Here is a 20,103-nt window from a genome sequence, read left to right as displayed (position 1 = left end):
TCTACAAAGGAGCCTGCTGAGATTTTAATTGGGATTGTGTTATACCTATATATCAAATTGGGGAGAATTGATATTTTATCCATGTTTATCCATAAACATGGCATTTCTTCTCTATTCATTTAGGAGTTCTTTAATTTATTTTCTTTTTTTAAAGATTTATTTATTTATTTTATTTTTGGTTGTGTTGGGTCTTAGTTGCGGCACATGGGATCTTTCGTTGTGGCACGTGGGCTCTTTATTGTGGTGTGCGGGCTTCTCTCTGGTTGTGGCGTGCGGGTTTTCTCTTCTCTAGTCGTGGCACACAGGCTCCAGGGCACATGGGCTCTGTAGTTGTGGTGCGTGGGTTCCAGAGCGCGTGGGCTCAGTAGTTATGGCACTCAGGCTTAGTTGCCCTGCAGCAAGTGGGATCTTAGTTCCCTGAGCAGGGATCGAACCTGTGTCCCCTGCATTATAAGGCAGATTCTTTATCACTAGACCACCAGGGAACTCCCAGGAGTTCTTTAATTTCTCTCATTATATTTGTAGTGCACAGGTCTTCCACATTTTTTTTCTTATATTTATCTCTAAGTAGTTCATGTTTTATGTGATCATAAATGTTATTGTTATTTTAATTTCAATTTCCAATTGTTTGTTGCTAGTATATTGATCACACATCTTCCAACCTTGCTAAACTTACTTATTGGCTCTAGTAAATATATAGATATATAGATTCCATAGGATTTTCTATATAGATGATCATGTCATCTGTGATTAAAGACAATTTTACTTCTTCGTCTCCAATCAGGATGTCTTTTATTTCTCTTTCTTGCCTGGTGGACTGGTGAAAACCTCCAGTATGATATTGAATAGAAGTGGTGAGAGTAGACATCCTTGCCTGTTTCCTCATCTTAGCAGGAAGAAGTTCGCCTTTCATCATTATGTTAGCAGTACATAGATGTCCTTTGTCAGGTTGAGGCTGTTACTTCTGTTCCTAGTTTGCAGAGTGTTTTTATCACGATCGACATCGGGTATTTGTCAAATGCTTTTTCTTCATCATTGAGATGATGATATTGTTTTCCTTTTTTAGTCTGTTAACATGGTAAGTTACATTGATTGGCTTTTCGAATGCTAAACTAACTTTGCACCCCTGAGATGACCCCCCCTTGGTAACGATGTATTATCCTTTTAATATGGTGTTAGATTTGATTTGATTCAATGTCTTCAACAGATATCTAGTCCCTGACTAATTTTCCTAAATCACTGCTTTTATGAGGTCAATATTTTCCCAGAAACTAATGATCCACAATATAATTTATTAAAGCATTATGGAAATTTGTCCCAAATTAGAAAGAGCCAAGATGTCCAACAAGAGATAATTATTAAATACAATTTGGTGTATCAATAAAGTATTATGCAATCAGAAAGAACATGTTATAGAAAAAAATGATCTGAAGAAAGTATTTGCACATTATTGAATGTGAAGAAAAGCATGAAACAAGCCACCTAACAGTATATACAAATTCTATAAAAAGTAAACACTCTTTGACTCAGAATTTTTGCTTCTTGGAATTTACCTAAGAAAATACTAAAGAATGGGTGCAATGATTCCAAGTTCATCTTCGTCCAAGAATTGTTTTTAATAGCACAAAAATTAGAAACAACCTACAAGTCCAAATATATGGGATTGAATTTCTGTTTGCAATCAAGATAGAGTATCAAAAGACATACAAAGTATGTTCTCTGACCACAATGGAATTAAATTAGAAATCAATAACAGAAAGTTATCTGGACAAAACCCTACTTGGAAATTAAGTGACACACTTTTAAATAACCCATGAGTCAATAAAGAAATCTAAAGCAAAATTAGGAAAAGTTTTAACTGAATAAAAATGAAAACATAGCAAAAGAAATTTTATGGTATACAGCTAAAGAAGTAATATTACCTAAAGCAGTAATATAGGGGGAATATTCTTCCTGTATATACCTATATTGAAAAAGGAGAAAGACCTTGAGTCAATGGCATCAGCTTCCACCTTAAGAAACAAGAAAAATGTCAAATTCCTTAAAAGATACAAACCACAAGGCTTATTCAAGAAGAAGTAGATAACCTGAGGAGCCCGATATCTACTGAAGATATTGAATTTGAAACTTTAAACCTTCCCGTAAAGAAAATTCCATTCTCAGATTTGGGCTGAGAAGGACTGGAAGTAGGGACATGTATTCCATACCATTAAGATTCTAATATAATAGTATAAACATGAGGTTGTGGTGGTGACAGAGGAATGAAGACGTCAGGATGGGTGGAAGAAATATTAAAAGATTCAAAAGACTTATTGACTGATGTAGGAATTCAAATTAGTTTATCTTTAAAGCAGTGGCATTTTTAGGTAAAATTGTGTCTTCACTTTTATCTTTAAAATATCTATTTTCTTAGCATTTATTCTCACTTGTCAGGCAGTAATATTTTCTAATTACTCAGTAAGGGTTTCTTCATAGAAGGAAACCAGGGCAAATGTTTCTAAAGCAATTATATCTGAGAAAGGACAGGATTCATATAACTCCACATTACCTTCTAAGAAATTCTCTTAGTCCCTTTTGAATTATATCCTTTCCATATAAAGAAATAGCAAATTTGAGAACTATCTCTATCTTATTATACCTTTACTTGTTACCCTGCAATGTGTCGAAGCAAAACCTGTTTGGTCACTTGACTAGAGAAGAACTCATCCTGTCTTCCTGTCAATAAATCCCTGAGAGGACACAGCCCACCCCTGGTTCCTGCAGTGCCTCCGGAGTGCCTGGAGCTGGGCAGCGGCTTGCTGGGCTTGTTCAATGGACAGAGAAGGCCCATGTCTAAGCCTTCCACTCACATCTTTCTTTATCCACCTCCTTTCCTTTGTACTTCTCTTTCCTACCTCTCTCACCTTATAATATTTTTAAAATTTATTTTTTATTGAAGTATAGGTGAATTACAATGTTGTGCTAATTATTGCTGTACAGCAGTGACTCAGTTACATATATGTATACATTCTTTTTTTCATATTCTTTTCCATTATGGTTTATCACAGGATATTGAATATAGTTCCCTGTGCTATACAGTAGGACCTTATAATTTTTGAATGCTAAGATCTAAGAAATGTTCATAATTGTGTGCCTTGCACAATTTATCTCTTATTTAGCAGATTATTTAGCTCTTTGCTCAAAATTTTAAATATAAGATCTGTCATCTCATTTTAAGGTTTCTTCTGAGCACTTACCTAAAACCCTTTGCCCTGGCCGGGTCGTCACAGTCACAGCGAGGTTAAAAAATAGATGCCTGGCGTCATTGCTATCAGGAGGCTCGATCAATGGGCAGGTCCAACTCATTAGACTGAGCAACAAATTTCTTCACAAACCCCACAGAAAAACAGAAAGTACACTATATGTTTCTCTATTGCTCATTTAATGTCAAAAAGCAATGCTATGATGATCTAAACATGCTTGAAGAATGCCCAGTTTCCGTTTACCTTTTGGTCTTCGGGAATTTTCTAGTAGGTCAGTTGCATAACTACCTCAACCACAAACTCAGTTTCACAGCAGTCAAGAAGCACCAACTTTAAATTTTTCAATTTATGAATTATTTCCCTCATTCCTTAAGCTCCACCTGCAACTTTGATGGTCTTAAGCTGTTTAAATCCCCTTTATGTCATGTGCATGTAATAACATTGGTAATGACTACTCACCCCAATCCTACCTAAAGCTTTAAAAACACTATGAACTTCTCCACTACCGTCTCAACATTCATTAATGAAATCTCTGAAGTGAACACATTGGAAACATTTATACCATGTGATGTAAATTTCTGTTTAGTGTAAATGCTGGCAGCACAAAACTCTCCTGATAATGTTTTTTTTTTCACTTTGAAATACTTCAGTGTGTTATCTTTAAAAAAGATAGAAGCTTTCTTATATAAATGTAGTTCCATTATTGCTTTTAACAACATTCTTTAGAATTCCTTAATATTTCTAATTAACATTCTGTAGTATAATGGTTTTTTAGGCAGAATAAATATCATTCTATTTTCAATCTTTTTGTTAAATACTTACTGACTTGGTACCTTGGGAAAGTTACTTAAGTTTTGTAAGCAGGGGTGTGTTAGAACAGGAACCAGCTTGCAAGAGCCAATTGTTAAACTTTCAGGAATTTTGCCTAAAAGTTTTTAAACCTTTGGAGACTTGAAATCAGCCATGGTAGGAGTATTTACCACAGATGGTGTCAAATGCTACAAATGGGGGCATTTTATTTCCCCATAGAAAGCTGGTTTACCTCTAAGACTTAGTTTCTTCATCCATAAAATGAAAAAAAACTCCAATCTGTACTGGACACATTCAGTTGCAGTAAACAGAATCTCTCTGCTAGTTTTGTTTTGTTTTTAATTTGGCTGTGCTGCATGGCTTGCAGGATCTTAGTTCCCTGACCAGGGATTGAACCCATGCCCTTGGCAGTGAAAGCATGGAGTCCTAACCACTGGACTGCCAGGGAATTCCCTCTGCTAGTTTAAATAGAAAAGGAATTTTCCAGAGAGCACTATAGAACTGTAGGGAAGACTGATAAAATCAGTTATAGTTTGAGGTCTCAAAAATAAATCTGAGAGTCATAGCATAAAACTGGGCCACCAAGGGACCTATTGCCTCTTTCTACATTCGGGAAGCCACCTGTCCATTTGGGAAGCTGTTGCTATGGTTACCGGTTATTTATTTATTTATTTATGGCTGCACTGGGTCTTCATTGCTGTGCACAGGCTTCCTCTAGTTGCGGTGAGCGGGGGCTACTCTTTGTTGCAGTGCGCGGGCTTCTCATTGTGGTGGCTTCTCTTGTTGCGGAGCACGGGCTCTAGGCGCGCGGGCTTCAGTAGTTGTGGCTCGCCGGCTCTAGAGCACAGGCTCATTAGTTGTGGCGCACGGGCTTAGTTGCTCTGCGGCATGTGGGATTTTCCTGGACCAGGGCTTGAACCCATGTCCCCTGCATTGGCAGGTGGATTCTTAACCACTGCGCCACCAGGGAAGCCCTGGTTACCAGTTTTAAAACTACTTTGCTTCTACCATGACCAGGAAAGCTTCTCTGACCAAGAAGCCACTGCAGGCAAACCAGAGACTTCCACATTGCCTTTCCTGGCTCTTGCCTTCTAAATGTTTCAAGAGAGCACCTGATTGGCAGAAACTAATTCATAACCACAGCTGTAGCTGCATGGGAGACTCAGATATATAGTCTTTATTTAGAGTGATCTTATGTCCAAATAAAACACTGGAGGTTCTATCACCATAGATTAAAAGAAAGGGGAAGAACAGCTATTGGAGGACATCTAGCAGTCTGCCACAGACCACCACTTCCATCCCTGAGATCTGTGAGCACCCTTTTTCCCAAATAGGGAAAATTCATACCTTACCTAAGAGGAATGACTTCAAATTTCCATCTTCCAGAGACTAAACCCAGCTCAAAGACCAGGATATCTGAGTGACACGAAGTTCTCTCCATTAGGTCCAGATGTGGCTACCTGGGGACAGGTGATCCAGGAAGTGACTGGTGAGTTATTCCCCCGTGCCCAACACACACACACACACCACTTCTATGGTGGAACAGGAACAGGATTACTATAATAAAAAGTTCCCTTCCAAAAAAAAAAATATTGCAATGGGCAGAAATTTCAGAGATGTCTGCCCTGGCAATAGACTATTATAATTTTCTAGGTTAGCCCATCCAAAAACCTCTGGTTCCTCTATCATCTCCATGACTACTGGCTTTGTTTTCTTGGAGGTCCTTCTTTGTCCATTAGCCTCCTCGATCACATCTTCATTGGGCATTGGAGAGTCTGCCCTTCTTGGGGCTGCAAAACTTTCACATCCTGCTTTTTGCTAGTGTAGGTTTGGGTACTTAAGTTTGCATTATACTCAGTCAGGCTTTGGCAGGCCAGGTTTATGGTTTCTCTGGTAAAGAATTTCCTCTTAACTTAATAGGCATCCAGTCTTTCTTCTGGTCAGTTGCAGTGTAAAAACTGTACCCAAAGAAATCATCTAGACATTATATATGTGTGTGTTTGTGTGTGTGTGTGTGTGTATACACACACACACACACACGTATATATGTGTGTATACACATGTGTATATACACACATATGTGTACATATGTATATACACACATATGTATTATATATATTTATCAATCAAATACATATATATATAAAAGTCTGCAGATCTTGTTTTAATTATTACCTGCTATGATCTGCACAGCCTCTTTTCAACCTAATTATGGTGTTTATGGGTTGAATTGTGTACCCCCCAAAAGATATGTTTGATTCTTAACTCCCAGTACCTCAGAATGTGACCTTATTTGAAAACAAGATCTTTACAGTGGTAATCAAGTTGAAATGAGATCATTAGGGTGAGCCCTAACCCAGTATGACTGGTGTCCTTCTAAAAAGAGGGGAAATTTGGATGCGGTCATGCACACAGATACAATGTCACGTGAAGATAAAGGCAGATCAAGGTGATGCAGCCACAAGCCAAGGAACACCAGAGGTTATCAGTAAACCACCAGAAGCCAGGGGAGAGCCATGGAACAGATTTTCCCTCTCAGCTCTCAGAAGAAACCACCCTGTGGACACCTTGATCTCAAACTTCTAGCCTCTAGAACTGTAAGACAATAAATTTCCGTTGTTTAAGTCACCCAGTTTGCAGTACTTTTTTATAGCAGCCCTAGCAACTAATAGAGGCAGCTTCCATAATGCCCTAAAATAAGGGTCTTGAGTGGTAGGGCAACACCCTTAATCTGATCTGTGCTGCTGTACTGATTCTTCTTGCCCAGCCCAGAAGGCTTTCTAGAGATTCTTGTAAATAGTTGGGGCCACTGTACTCCTTCACAGCTAACTCTTATTATCACTTTAGTGTGGAGGTACAGACACAGTGGACATTTTTTAATGCTGTGAAGCACCAAATCGTCAGGCTTACAAATATTTTAGATTCTCTGACACAGGTTGAGATTCTCTGCTACAGCTTTAGATTCTCTGTCCTTTCCTTAGCAGAGATACAGCTTGCCCTCAGTGTCCTCAGGTTCTGCGGTTGAATTGGTGAATGCAGAACTCGTGGATAAGGAGGACCAACTGCTACCTGTCCTTCCTCATCATCTGCTTCTTGGACTGCTAAGTCAAGAAAACGTACATTAATATACTTTAGGGCATCACCCCATTTCTAAATTCCAGATTTTGTACTGGCCAACGTTCACTTGCAAAGAACAGAAGCCATTTTAACTAGTCTAATCAGAAAAAGATTTAGTACAGGTTTTGTTATTGCTTAGAGAATCAGTTGGAGGGTTGAAGAAATCCTTTCTGAACAGTTCAACAGTGTGGAGCCAGCAATGCAGATGTTCCTACAGCTGTTGGGAAACCATCGGGATCATAAGGCAACCTTAAACTGGGTCAGGGCATTGGAAGACAGAAGCCTGCCTAGAATTGCAGAAGCAGTAAAGCATGATTTTGACATCTCTTCAGATCTCTCAAGAGTACATCTTATTGGCAGGACCCAAGTCCATTCAGAGCTCTAGCTATCAGAGTGCCTGGGAAATGTCTGTTTTTCTGGACTCTGATGTGCCCAGCTAAAAATTAACAGCTCTAATTCTGTGAGAGAAAAGGGAGAGAAAAGGGGGAAGGAGATAAAGAAGAACTAGTCAGATTATGAATGTAAATATTTTAGAATTATCTCTGACACAGAGCAGGCCCTCACTGACAAATTTATGGAAGCACGAGTTCTTAAGAGAGAAAATGTGAAATCAGAAACAGGAGATTTCCTCTGGAGGAAAAATTGACCTTGTAAGTCAAAGGTCCTGGTCCAACTGAATTCTCTTATACTTTGTTCCTTCTCAAGTGGTTTTACCTCCCCATGTGTTTGATACCTGTGATTCAAGGAAATAAGGGCTCTCAGATGTGTATCAAGACTGCGTTTATCTCTTTAAAATTTTAAATCTTAAACCTAGATTTGTGAAATATGTTTTAGAGCAGAGATCAGCAAAGTTTTACTGTAAAGGTTCAGATAGTAATGTTTCCATCTTTGCAGACCACATAGTGTCTGTTGCCATTTCTCAATCATGACATTGTGGTGTGAGAGCAATCATAGTATATAGATTAGTGAGTGTGCCTATGTTCCAACAAAATTTTACCTACAAAAAATGTGGCAGACCTAATTTGGCACATGGGTTGTCATTTGCGGACCCTTGTTTCAGGGTGAAATAAATTAAAAAATAATTCTATCAGAGTTACCTTGCTGATCATATCAGTCCACAGATACGGACTATAGTTGGTCCTTTCTCTTCTCTCTCTGCGTGTAGAGTCCTTTCTTTTACACAAACACTCAACCTAACTTCTGGTGTTTGAGACCGGCACTTCCCTCTGCTTGGTTTCACTTTACAGTCATGTATCAATGTTCTGACCATTTGTGAACCTAAAGACAACAGGAAATTTCTTTAATTTCAATAACCGTCTTTACAGTGGAGATAGCAAGCTGCTACCAACTGTGCTCGGCCACACGTGAAGCAACCAGTGTGTTTTTCTGTCGGCCTCGACTGTGGGCTGGCTTTGCCTACAGGCTCCTGATCTTCAGGTACCGTGAGTACACATGAGCTGGCATGGCCTCCCACACCCAGACAGAAATTCTACTGCTGTCCCTGATGGGGCATCAGCTTTCCTGCTGACATCTGACCTCTGTCACTCATTAGCTATGTGATTTTAGGATAATTACCTAAACTTCCTAAGCTTCAGTTTCCTAGTAAGCAAGATGGAGATCATGATAATATCTACCTAGAGCAGTGCCTGGACTATATTAAACAGTCCATAGATTTTATCTACAAGGGTGAATTTGGTATCAGCCAGTTATATAATTTATGACGATTATAATATTGCTGGTCGGGCTTCATTTGCATCTGAATATTTTGATATATGAACAACAAGTAAAATTTGAGTTTTGTTTGCTTGTTTTGTTTGTTTTAATCATGGTCTAACATGAATATTTTCTATACATTGGTAGAGCATGTTTTACTATTCAGTTGCCCTAAATTTTCTTAAAAGTGCACTTAAAAAAAAATAAATTAGCATAAGCTTTAAACAATAGAGCAGACAGCACAGAAGAGTAAAGCACAAATTTAAGTAACAGAAATAAATAATAAGGACAATTCAGTAGTTTACCCACTGAGTCTTAACATTTGCCTGTGCCTCTGGCCTACTCTCTTCTCACACAAACCTTGCTTCCTTTTCTTTCCTGCTAGTGCTTAAACACTAGTCAGACTGGTTTTATTTTATTTTATTTATTTATTTTGTAAATATTTATTTATTTGGCTGCACTGGGTCTTAGTTGTGGCAGGCGGGCTCCTTAGTTGTGGCTCCCAGCTCCTTAGTTGCAGCATGCAAACTCTCAGTTGCAGCATGCATGTGGGATCTTGTTCCCTGACCAATCCCCTGCATTGGGAGCGCAGTCTTATCCACTGTGCCACCAGGGAAGTCCCCAGACTGGTTTTAGATTTGCTATGGGACATCATCCGGAAGTCACATTCAGAGATCCCCACCTCCAAAGATTCTGATTTAGTAGTTTCAGGATAGGGCTTGAAGTCTGTATTTTTAAATGCTTCCCATCCATGAGGCAAATGTATGGGAGATTTGGGGACCTCTGTTCCACACTCTAACTCGTGTTCTCATCCAAGGGCTTCCCCCCAACCCCTGCTACCATTTCTCTGTGCTCACCAGTGCCAAATCTGTGCCAGCCTCCAGCCTCTGCAGTCAGTCTTGAACACTTAAAACGCTGCAAAGAAGATATTCTTCTTTTAAAGTTTTTTTTTATTGAAGTATTGTTAATTTACAATGTTGTGTTTCAAGTGTACAGCAAAGTGATTCAGCTGTACATATACATATATATATATATACACATTCTTTTTCAGATATTTTTCTTATAGGTTATTACAAGATATTGAGTATAGTTTCCTGTGCTATACAGTACGTCCTTGTTGTTTACCTATTTTATCTACAGTAGTGTGTATGTCTTGTTTTCTATGTCTATGAGTCTAATTTCTGTTTTGTAAATAAGTTCATTTGTATCATTTTTTTTAGATTCCACATATAAGTGATATCATATGATATTTGTCTTTGTCTGACTTAACTTCACTTAATAGGATAATCTCTAGGTCCATCCATGTTGCTGCAAATGGCATTATTTCATTCTTTCCTATGGCTGAGTAGTATTCCATTGCATATATGTACCACATCTTCTCTATCCATTCATCTATCTATGGACATTTAGGTTGTTTCCATGTCTTGGCTATTGTGAATAGTGCCACCAGAACATTGAGTGCATGTATCTTTTCAAATTAGAGTTTTCTCCAGGTATGTACCCAGTAGTGGGACTGCAGGATCATATGGTAGCTCTATTTTTGGTTTTTTAAGGAGCCTCCATACTGTTTTCTATAATGGCTGCACCAATTTACATTCTCAACAACAGTGTATGAGGGTTCATTTTTATCCACACCCTCTCTAGCATTTATTATTTGTAGACTTTTTAATGATGGCCATTTTTACTGGTGTGAGGTGATACCTCACTGTGGTTTTGATATGCATTTCTCTAATAATTAGTGACGTTAAGCATCTTTTCACATGCCTGTTGGCCGTCTGTATGTCTTCTTTGGAGAAATGTCTATTTAGGTCTTCTGCCCATTTTTGGATTGAGTTTTTTTTTTTTTTTTTTTGATATTAAGCCTCATGGGCTGTTTGTATATTTTGAAAATTAATCCCTTGTCAGTAGCATCATTTGCAAATATTTTCTCCCAGTTCATAGGCTTTTTCGTTTTGTTTATGGTTTCCTTTGTGGTGCAAAAGCTTTTAAGTTTAATTAAGTCCCATTTGTTTATTTTTGTTTTTATTTCCATTACTCTAGGAGACGGATCCAAAAAAATATTGCTGCTATTTATGTCAAAGAGTGTTCTGTCTATGTTTTCCTTTAGGAGTTTTATAGTATCCTGTCTTACATTTAGGTCTTTAATCCATTTTGAGTTTATTTTTGTGTGTGGTGTTAGAGAATGTTCTAATTTCATTCTTTTACATGTAGCTGTCCAGTTTTCCCAGCACCACTTATTTGAAGAGACTGTCTTTTCTCCATTGTATATTCTTGCTTCCTTTGTCATAGATTAATTGACCAAAGGAAGAAAGTGTCACAAGAGAAAAGGGGTCCTCTATTCCCTAAAAGCTCTTTTCATCCTAAACGAGGGAAAGTCAGCTCAAACTGATGTTAAAAAAATTATTGGATTATATAAATAAAAGGTTCAGGATTCAATCCAGCTCTGGAATTGGTTGGGGGGTCACTTTATAAACTGCCCCAGCTTCAACAGGTTTCCTACAGCAGGGATTTAATAAATACTTGTTGACTTGAATTAAGGCTATGAATTTTTCTAAGGGGTTAATATTTATTAATGTTTATTAATATTAATGTTTGAAATATTTTATTAACATTCTTCAGTATGTAATATTTGATTTTCTTTTTGATCAAAGTTTGGGGGACAGATTTTTTTAAAAAAATTTCAAGTAGTTGGGGATTTTTTCCATGTTTTTATTTTGCTTTTTAGTTCTAGAGTTATTGCCTCCTGGCAGAAATAGTGGATATATTATTTCTGTGTTTTGGAATTTTTTCTGTTTTTCTTCTTGAAAATTCCTTTTTTAGATATGTTAATATATTCAGTCTGATTACAGTCAGGGATTGGCAGGGAAGCTATTTTTCCTCTCTAGGGTGACTTTCTATAGCTGGTCAAATACATTATATATCTCTTTTATACTTAAACTTTAGATGGATAGCTAATTTCCATCTACTCCACCTATTCCAAACTATTTGGATAGGGGACCTGTCTGTTGCCCTATATATTACTGTTCTCTTGTGAGGATAATAATAATAATGCATACCTTATGAGGTTATCAGGATTAAATGAGTTAATACATGTAAAATGCTTAGCACTGTGCCTGGTTCATGGTCCTCAATAATAGCTTCAGATAATATTATTTAATTTTTTCTGAACCTGCAGTTTTGCTTTTAGTAGCATTCCACTTTGATAGACACAGAGGGGTTTTGAATTAGCCCAACTTCTTTCTAACCAAGAAAAACAAGGCAAAAGATGAAGAGCAAAGGGCAAAGAAACAAAACCTCCCTACAGGAGTAAGTGTGATGTATGACTTTATGCAGCAACCCCTTTCAAAAAAAAAGTCAAGTTGATTTTCTTTTAAACATATTCTACCAGATTCTGTAAGAGAATATGCAAAGCTACTGAGCAATGTACCCAGCTCAAGTCTAATAATGAGAGATACTAATCTTCTACTTTTCTGAAATGGTTAAGTGGACTTGTTCCTCTCCACCATTTAACTGTGTAAACCTTCCAGGCAGGGATTAGGACTTTCATTTCTGGTCCGCCTGCTGTGCACAGGTATGTGCCTGACAGCCTGTGAAACACATTATGAGTTTCATGGGGGTTAAGAGCCCCAGTTTCAGAATCCAGAAGACCTGGACCAAATTCCAGTTCAGCTACTCAGAAATTATGTAATCTGCCTTAACGATCTATGCCTGGGGCTCCATTCACTTGCTAGTTATTATTGGCCAATTATCGTGGTTCTTGTTTGCATGTATGTACGGAAAATACCTTGAGATAGTCATGGAAAAGTGCTTTGGTTAAAGTTTTACATACTTTATATCTCATTAACTCCACACAGCCCCCCAAGGTAGGTGTGTTTTACAGATGAATACATATAAGATAACGGAAAAGTAATCACCAAATCATTATTCCTTTTATATATAAACAATGAGGTAAGATTTTAAAAATCTGCCAATAATAACTAGCAAGTGGTGTTTGGTGATTCTTTTAGTGATGCTAATTAAAATTTTTATGAAGTATTGCTTATTCTCAGTGCAAGTCTATCAAAAATGCCTAATGGTGTAGCCTTGCATTCCTTCCTATTCTTGGTTCTCAAACTACATATCCTGGTATATGTAATTTGCAAACACCAGATTTTTAATATTCAGATTTGCCAAGCATCCTATCAGATGGGTGACTTCACAGACACTGGTATAAATGTCACTCACCTTCAAATAGATGAAAACCAGCACACTTTGTGAGGCTGCTAAAGCCACCTGCGCACCCCAACTCTTCCCTACTTAAAAGGTTGTCCTCTGAACTCCCATATCGGAGCATAAACATTTGGCGAAAGATCAATTCACACTGTGGCAGTGACTTTGTTTACATGTTTTCTCGTATAGTACTCTCAGCTTTGAGTCACGGGAGGCGGCAGGAAGCCGAAGAGCCGGTCATCCTCGCACGGGTGCACTTTGTTTTTTCCTCATTTCTTATTTGACTTATGGCCTTGGGAGAGGCAATGCAGCCGCGGGATACTAGATCTTCACAGCGAATTTAAGCCAGCCTTATCCCTCACCGTCGTCATTCACTCCCTCTTCGCGTTCCTATTCTCCCAGCTGGATTTACTGCCACGCGAAATTCTTTCAGAATTAATTGGCCACTGGGCACCCTTCCAGAGCCAAACCCACGGGCGACTCCACACACGCAGGTGGCCCGGAGACCGTCAACTCTCACCCGACGCGGAATCAGTCCATCTCTCGGCGACCAATCAGCGCTCCGCACGCTGCCGCGCCAGCCAATCCCTGCAAACACACGTTGCTTCTGCCAACTTTTGCCGCTATCCACCCCGGAGGCCAGTGTTCGAGCCGGGGGCGTGGTTGCTGGGTTCGGCCCGCCTTCCCCGGAAGGCTTGATGCCTTCCAATTGGCTGCAACTGGCAGTGGCTTGGCGACCATTGGCTGCTGCCCCCAGAGGCCTCGGCGGGCGGGGAAGCCGAGAGAGCTGTAGAGTTAGTATTGCAGAAAGCGTGAGTTTCCTGTCTAGCTGGCGCGCCTTATCTCGGTCGCATTCCTCGCTTCACCTCAAGTAGCCTTGAGTAGAAGCACAGAGGTGAGGCCGCCTGGAGGCGGGGCGACAGGGGCGTCTTCCCGGAGCTGCTCCGGGCAGTGGGCGAGGGAAGCCGCCGTGGAGGTCCAGGATGGCGGAACCGGCGTCCGGACGCGTGTGGACCTCACAGGTGAGAGAAAACTGAGGGTAAGGGTCGCGCGGGTTGGATCCCAGGGCTTGCCCCTCTCCTCCTCAACCCAGTTCACCAGCGTTAGGACGCCGATTAGGCCTAAGTTACTTCATCTGTTAAATGGGGAAAGGGCGGTAATAACCTGGCTTCGGGGGGCCTGGGTGAAGATTCATTGAGATACCGTTCTGTGATGGGCACAGTGCTCCCTGGTTCTTAGTAGGTGCACAGACAACAGAAGGTCCATTCCCTCACACCAGGTTTTGACGGAGCTGTGTTGTTAAGAGGCAGTGTTTTCCGAGTGCTTACTATCTTCCAAGTTCGGTACTAAATATATTAACTCTTGCAATTCCTCAATAAATTAATGTTGCTGTTATCCCTAATTTACAATTAAGAAAGATTACCTGAGATTTTTTAGGTTCAGCAGCCAAGACAAAATACGGTAAATTCAACATGATGTCAGAATTTTAGAGTCTCTTGCAGCCTTTGATCAGCTTCCAGTGTTTTACAGAATAGACCTTTAGTCTCTGGAGGCAGAGGTCCTGGGTTGGAATTCTGGCTCCATCATTTATGGGCTGTGTGATCTTGGACAAGTGACTTAACCTCCGTGTTGATACTTTCCCTTTCTGTAAAATAGAGACAATAATAGGATGGGCTCTTAAGGTTATTTATGAGGATTAAATGAAATAATACAATTTGAAGTGGCCAGAAGGACTGATCACGTAGTAAATGATCAATAAATGTTAGCTATTATTATTTTTTTAAATAAAGGATTAGAGCATTAGGAGCTTGAACATTAACTTGGACTCAAACTTAAAGCTGTGACATTATTAGAAATTAATATTGTCTTAAGTGTTGTAAAAGTCTCATTGGTGTTGTAAAGCTTGTCCTAAAATAAGCCAAAGTGAGCACTGCATCGGAGTATCATCAGTCACATTGCAGATGAAGACTTACCCTGTTGCATTCCTGCTACAGCCAGTCTCAAAAATGAGAAACTACCATACTTGACTAATTGGAAAAGCTAAATTACTAATTCAAAATTGATTGGCAATTAAGCCTGTGCTGAAATTTTTATGTTAGGTAGAAAATATAATTTAATTTACAAGGCCTTGGTTTGCACATCTTGGGGAAGATCTGTGGCATGTTAAATTGAAGCTATTCACATACATGAAACATATCAATCAGGTAATGGAAGGTAAAACGATTCTGATATGAGTTTCTTTAATATGTGAATTCTGACTTAATCATACTACGTAAGTACAGACGGATTTTTATGGCATTCACTTTTTATTAGAGGTTAAAATGTTTATTATATTACATAGTTAATTAAAACCTATGGCCATTTCACTGACATTTGACAAAAATTAAAATTGTATTGGTCAAAGACTGTGGTGCTGATAGATGGCCTCAAGAAAATTTTTTAACCTGTGAAGGCTGCCCACTCAATGGTGGCAGCAACTGCCTACACTAGTAATCACTTCAAAAACATAAACATAGAAAATGTGACCAAAACGGTTAGTTTAGAGTAAGAAAGAAAAAAGGTGGACATTACTCAGCACCTGGCTATAGAATTGTCAAGAGTATATAACCTTTTTATAGAGCTGTTAGATTCCGATACACTTAAGTGGTACCTGTTTTCTCTGACCTGTAAGTGTTGGAGTTGGAGAGTTTCCTGTTATAAGGTCAGGAAGGAGAATAAAGGAAAGAGGGAGTTCAGAATGGTATTTAAAACATTTCCTGACATTCTCCACAGACAGAGATTGCAATAGGGCATATTGCGTGCTTTCTTTTCAATTAATGTGAGTGCCCTATTATATTAAGAGAGCACCAAGACCTTGATAACCCCAGTATTGTTCCCCCATTCCCACCCCATCTTGGTTCTTGAGAAATTCTCTGTCTTGCCTGTCTAAACACAGATGATCAGTTTAGAAAGTAACTGTTATTCCCTTTTGGACTTAACCCTTGCATGGATTTTTTTCATCAAGATTAACTGCCTGGTTAAATACTTCACTGGGCTAAAAGAGAGATTTCCAAGTTTATACTTAACTTTATTTTCTTCCTTTCCTACCTGCTACTCCACCACCACTAGAGAGGCTCATTAATAGGAGTTTTTAACATTGGCGGGGGAGCTAACATAGTCTTAAGAGGGGTCCAGGAAAGAAGAGCAGAAATTAGGCAATGAGCTTGGCCAAAATATAAAAAGGCCCATAAGCCATATTAGGGAGTTTGGATTTTATTCTAACCAGTAGGAGTGAATGATAGCTAAGGTAAACACCTTAAAGTTTCAGATTCTCATCTTTATAGGTAGTTTTTATTGCTTACTTTTTGTATGCTAGATTTACCTAAAGGTAATGTTGTCTATGCTAACAGTAACTTTCCACTTCATCTTTGATTTCTATCAAAGAGTTTTGAAAATACTCTTATCTTTTAGCCACAGGAACCTGGCAGGTGACCTTTGGATTTAAAGAATGTTGTTTAATCATAATGATCCTTAGTAATGGAAAAATTAAATTCTTTTGCAAGTCCTCTCTAAGAACTTGTGTTTGTTTATAACATACCCTTAAATAAGGTCATACTGGCTATCAAGTTGGCAGTCTCTTGAGTGGAAATGGGATCTATTCCTGACTGGCAGACTTTTTAAATGAGCTAATCCACTTCTTATGGGTAGGATCTATAATTATTAAATATTTCACATCACTTTCATAGATCCAAAATTCTATATTACTGAATTCTATATATACTTTCCCATGTTTCTGAATGGATATGCCACCCCAAAACATGCCACTTCAGAATAAAGGTTACTTTGAGCTGAAGGCAATTAAGAAGCAGCAAACACAGAAAGAACTATTTTTCCTTCCACTATCTGCCTAAAAATGGGACGTAAATATCCTTTGGTGAAGGTCTTCCCTCTCCTCTCTCCTGTACCAGGAGAATAACTGCTATCACTGGAGATAGAAAGTTGGCACTGAGATGGTCTACACAAACAAACTTCACTAAAATAGCCTTTACCTTTTTTTTTTTTTGCCTTTACCTTTTATTAGTGTCTTCCCATATATTTATCTTGCCATAATTTACCACCCCTAGAAGCTCAAACCCCTTTTCCCTTGTCTTGTCATTTCTCCAGAGTTTATCACCCTTTAAGATGGTGTATAAGCTCCGGGTATATAAGCTTCTCTGGGTCTCCAGTTATTTTCTATGAAAGCCTCTTTGCGTAAAAAATTTAAATATTGACATCAAGTAAACTTTGCCTTTTTTTCTGTTAATCTATCTTTTGTCAATTTAATTGCAGGTCTCAGGGACAGAGCATAAGGGAATAGAGGAAAAGTTTTCTTTTTTCTTCCCTGAACTTCTGTATCATTTTATTTTATTTTATTTTTTTCCATTTCATATCTTTTTTCTTTATTTTTTTCAGCATTATTTGTTTGCAGTATTTACTCTTTTTTTTTAACATCTTTATTGGAGTATAATTGCTTTACAATGGTGTGTTAGTTTCTGCTTTATAACAAAGTGAATCAGCTATACATATACATATATCCCCATATCTCTTCCCTCTTGCATCTCCCTCCCTCCCACCCTCCCTATCCCACCCCTCTAGGTGGTCACAAAGCACTGAGCTCATCTTCCTGTGCTATGTGGCTGCTTCGCACTAGTTATCTATTTTATATGTGGTAGTGTATATATGTCCATGGCACTCTCTTACTTCATCCGAACTTACCCTTCGCCATCCCCGTATCCTCAAGTCAATTCTCTAGTAGGTCTGTGTCTTTATTCCCGTCTTGCCCTAGGTTCTTCATGACCATTTTTTTTTTTTTAGATTCCATATATATGTGTTAGCATATGGTATTTGTTTTTCTCTTTCTGACTTACTTCACTCTGTATGACAGACTCTAGGTCCATCGACCTCACTACAAATAACTCAGTTTCGTTTCTTTTTATGGCTGAGTAATATATTCCATTGTATATATGTGCCACATCTTCTTTATCCATTCATCTGTCGATGGACACTTAGGTTGCTTCCATGTCCTGGCAATTGTAAATAGAGCTGCAATGAACACTGTGGTACGTGACTCTTTGAATTATGGATTTCTCAGGGTATATGCCCAGTAGTGGGATTGCTGGGTCATATGGTAGTTCTATTTTTAGTTTTTTAAGGAACCTCCATACTGTTCTCCATAGTGCTGTATCAATTTACATTCCCACCAACAGTGCAAGAGGGTTCCCTTTTCTCCACACCCTCTCCAGCATTTATTGTTTGTAGATTTTTTGATGATGGCCATTCTGACTGGTGTGAGATGATACCTCATTGTAGTTTTGATTTGCATTTCTCTAATGATTAATGATGTTGAGCATTCTTTCTTGTGTTTGCTGGAAATCTGTATATCTTCTTTGGAGAAATGTCTATTTAGGTCTTCTGCCCATTTTTGGATTAAGTTGTTTGTTTTTTTGATATTGAGCTGAATGAGCTGCTTGTAAATTTTAGAGATTAATCCTTTGTCCGTTGCTTCATTTGCAAATATTTTCTCCCATTCTGAGGGTTGTCTTTTTGTCTTGATTATGGTTTCCTTTGCTGTGCAAAAGCTTTTAAGTTTCATTAGGTCCCATTTGTTTATTTTTGTTTTTATTCCCATTTCTCTAGGAGGTGGGTCAAAAAGGATCTTGCTGTGATTTACGTCATAGAGTGTTCTGCCTGTGTTTTCCTCTAAGAGTTTGATAGTGTCTGGCCTTACATTTAGGTCTTTAATCCATTTGGAGTTTATCTTTGTGTATGGTGCTAGGGAGTGTTCTAATTTCATTCTTTTAAATGTAGCTGTCCAGTTTTCCCAGAACCACTTATTGAAGAGGCTGTCTTTTCTCCATTGTATATTCTTGCCTCCTTTATCAAAGATAAGGTGACCATATGTGCGTGGGTTTATCTCTGGGCTTTCTATCCTGTTCCATTGATCTATATTTCTGTGTTTGTGCCAGTACCATACTGTCTTGATTACTGTAGCTTTGTAGTACAGTCTGAAGTCAGGGAGCCTGATTCCTCCAGCTGTGTTTTTCTTTCTCAAGATTGCTTTGGCTATGTGGGGTCTTTTGTGTTTCCATACAAATTGTGAAATTTTTTGTTCTAGTTCTGTGAAAAATGCCAGTGGTAGTTTGATAGGGATTGCATTGAATCTGTAGATTGCTTTGGGTAGTAGAGTCATTTTCACAATGTTGATTCTTCTAATCCAAGAACATGGTATATCTCTCCATCTATTTGTATCATCTTTAATTTCTTTCATCAGTGTCTTATAGTTTTCTGCATACAGGTCTATTGTCTCCTTAGGTAGGTTTATTCCTAGGTATTTTATTCTTTTCGTTGCAATGGTAAATGGGAGTGTTTTCTTAATTTCACTTTCAGATTTTTCATCATTAGTGTATAGGAATGCAAGAGATTTCTGTGCATTAATTTTTTATCCTGCTACTTTACCAAATTGATTGATTAGCTCTAGTAGTTTTCTGGTAGCATCTTTAGGATTCTCTATGTATAGTATCATGTCATCTGCAAACAGTGACAGCTTTACTTCTTCTTTTCCGATTTGGATTCCTTTTATTTCTTTTTCTTCTCTGATTGCTGTGGCTAACACTTCCAAAACTATGTTGAATAATAGTGGTGAGAGTGGGCAACCTTGTCTTGTTCCTGATCTTAGTGGAAATGGTTTCAGTTTTTCACCATTGAGAATGATGTTGGCTGTGGGTTTGTCATATATGGCCTTTATTATGTTGAGGTAAGTTCCCTCTATGCCTACTTTCTGGAGGGTTTTTTATCATAAATGGGTGTTGAATTTTGTCGAAAGCTTTCTCTGCATCTATTGAGATGATCATATGGTTTTTCTCCTTCAATTTGTTAATATGGTGTGTCACGTTGATTGATTTGCATATATTGAAGAAACCTTGCATTCCTGGGATAAACCCCACTTGATCATGGTGTATGATCCTTTTGATGTGCTGTTGGATTCTGTTTGCTA

General features: G+C 38.4%; 2 protein-coding genes across 10 annotated transcripts in view; one reads left to right on the top strand and one right to left on the bottom strand.

Moving 5' to 3' along the window:
* STARD4 (StAR related lipid transfer domain containing 4) overlaps window positions 1-20,103 on the top strand; it is a 49,854-nt gene that overhangs the window by 12,675 nt on the left and 17,076 nt on the right. For 2 of the 9 annotated variants that reach the window (XM_057540069.1, XM_057540066.1), the window contains 3 exons: window positions 5,439-5,541; window positions 8,495-8,606; window positions 13,281-14,113. In XM_057540069.1, the coding sequence (XP_057396052.1) occupies window positions 14,075-14,113 (39 nt within the window). In that variant the 5' untranslated portion in view covers window positions 5,439-5,541; window positions 8,495-8,606; window positions 13,281-14,074. The remainder of the gene's footprint in view (window positions 1-5,438; window positions 5,542-8,494; window positions 8,607-13,280; window positions 14,114-20,103) is intronic. The other 7 variants (XM_057540070.1, XM_057540071.1, XM_057540068.1 and 4 more) reach the window with 7 other exon arrangements.
* The window catches only part of CAMK4 (calcium/calmodulin dependent protein kinase IV), a 254,678-nt gene continuing 248,999 nt past the window's right edge, over window positions 14,425-20,103 (bottom strand). Inside the window, exon 16 of the transcript XR_009007091.1 lies at window positions 14,425-14,736. The gene's annotated coding sequence lies outside the window, so the exon portion shown is untranslated. The remainder of the gene's footprint in view (window positions 14,737-20,103) is intronic.

This window comes from Balaenoptera acutorostrata, chromosome 2 (genome assembly GCF_949987535.1).
Source record: "Balaenoptera acutorostrata chromosome 2, mBalAcu1.1, whole genome shotgun sequence".
NCBI lineage: Eukaryota > Metazoa > Chordata > Mammalia > Artiodactyla > Balaenopteridae > Balaenoptera > Balaenoptera acutorostrata.
The sequence above is the reverse complement of the archived record's forward strand: the minus strand, read 5'-3'. Positions and strand labels throughout refer to the sequence as shown.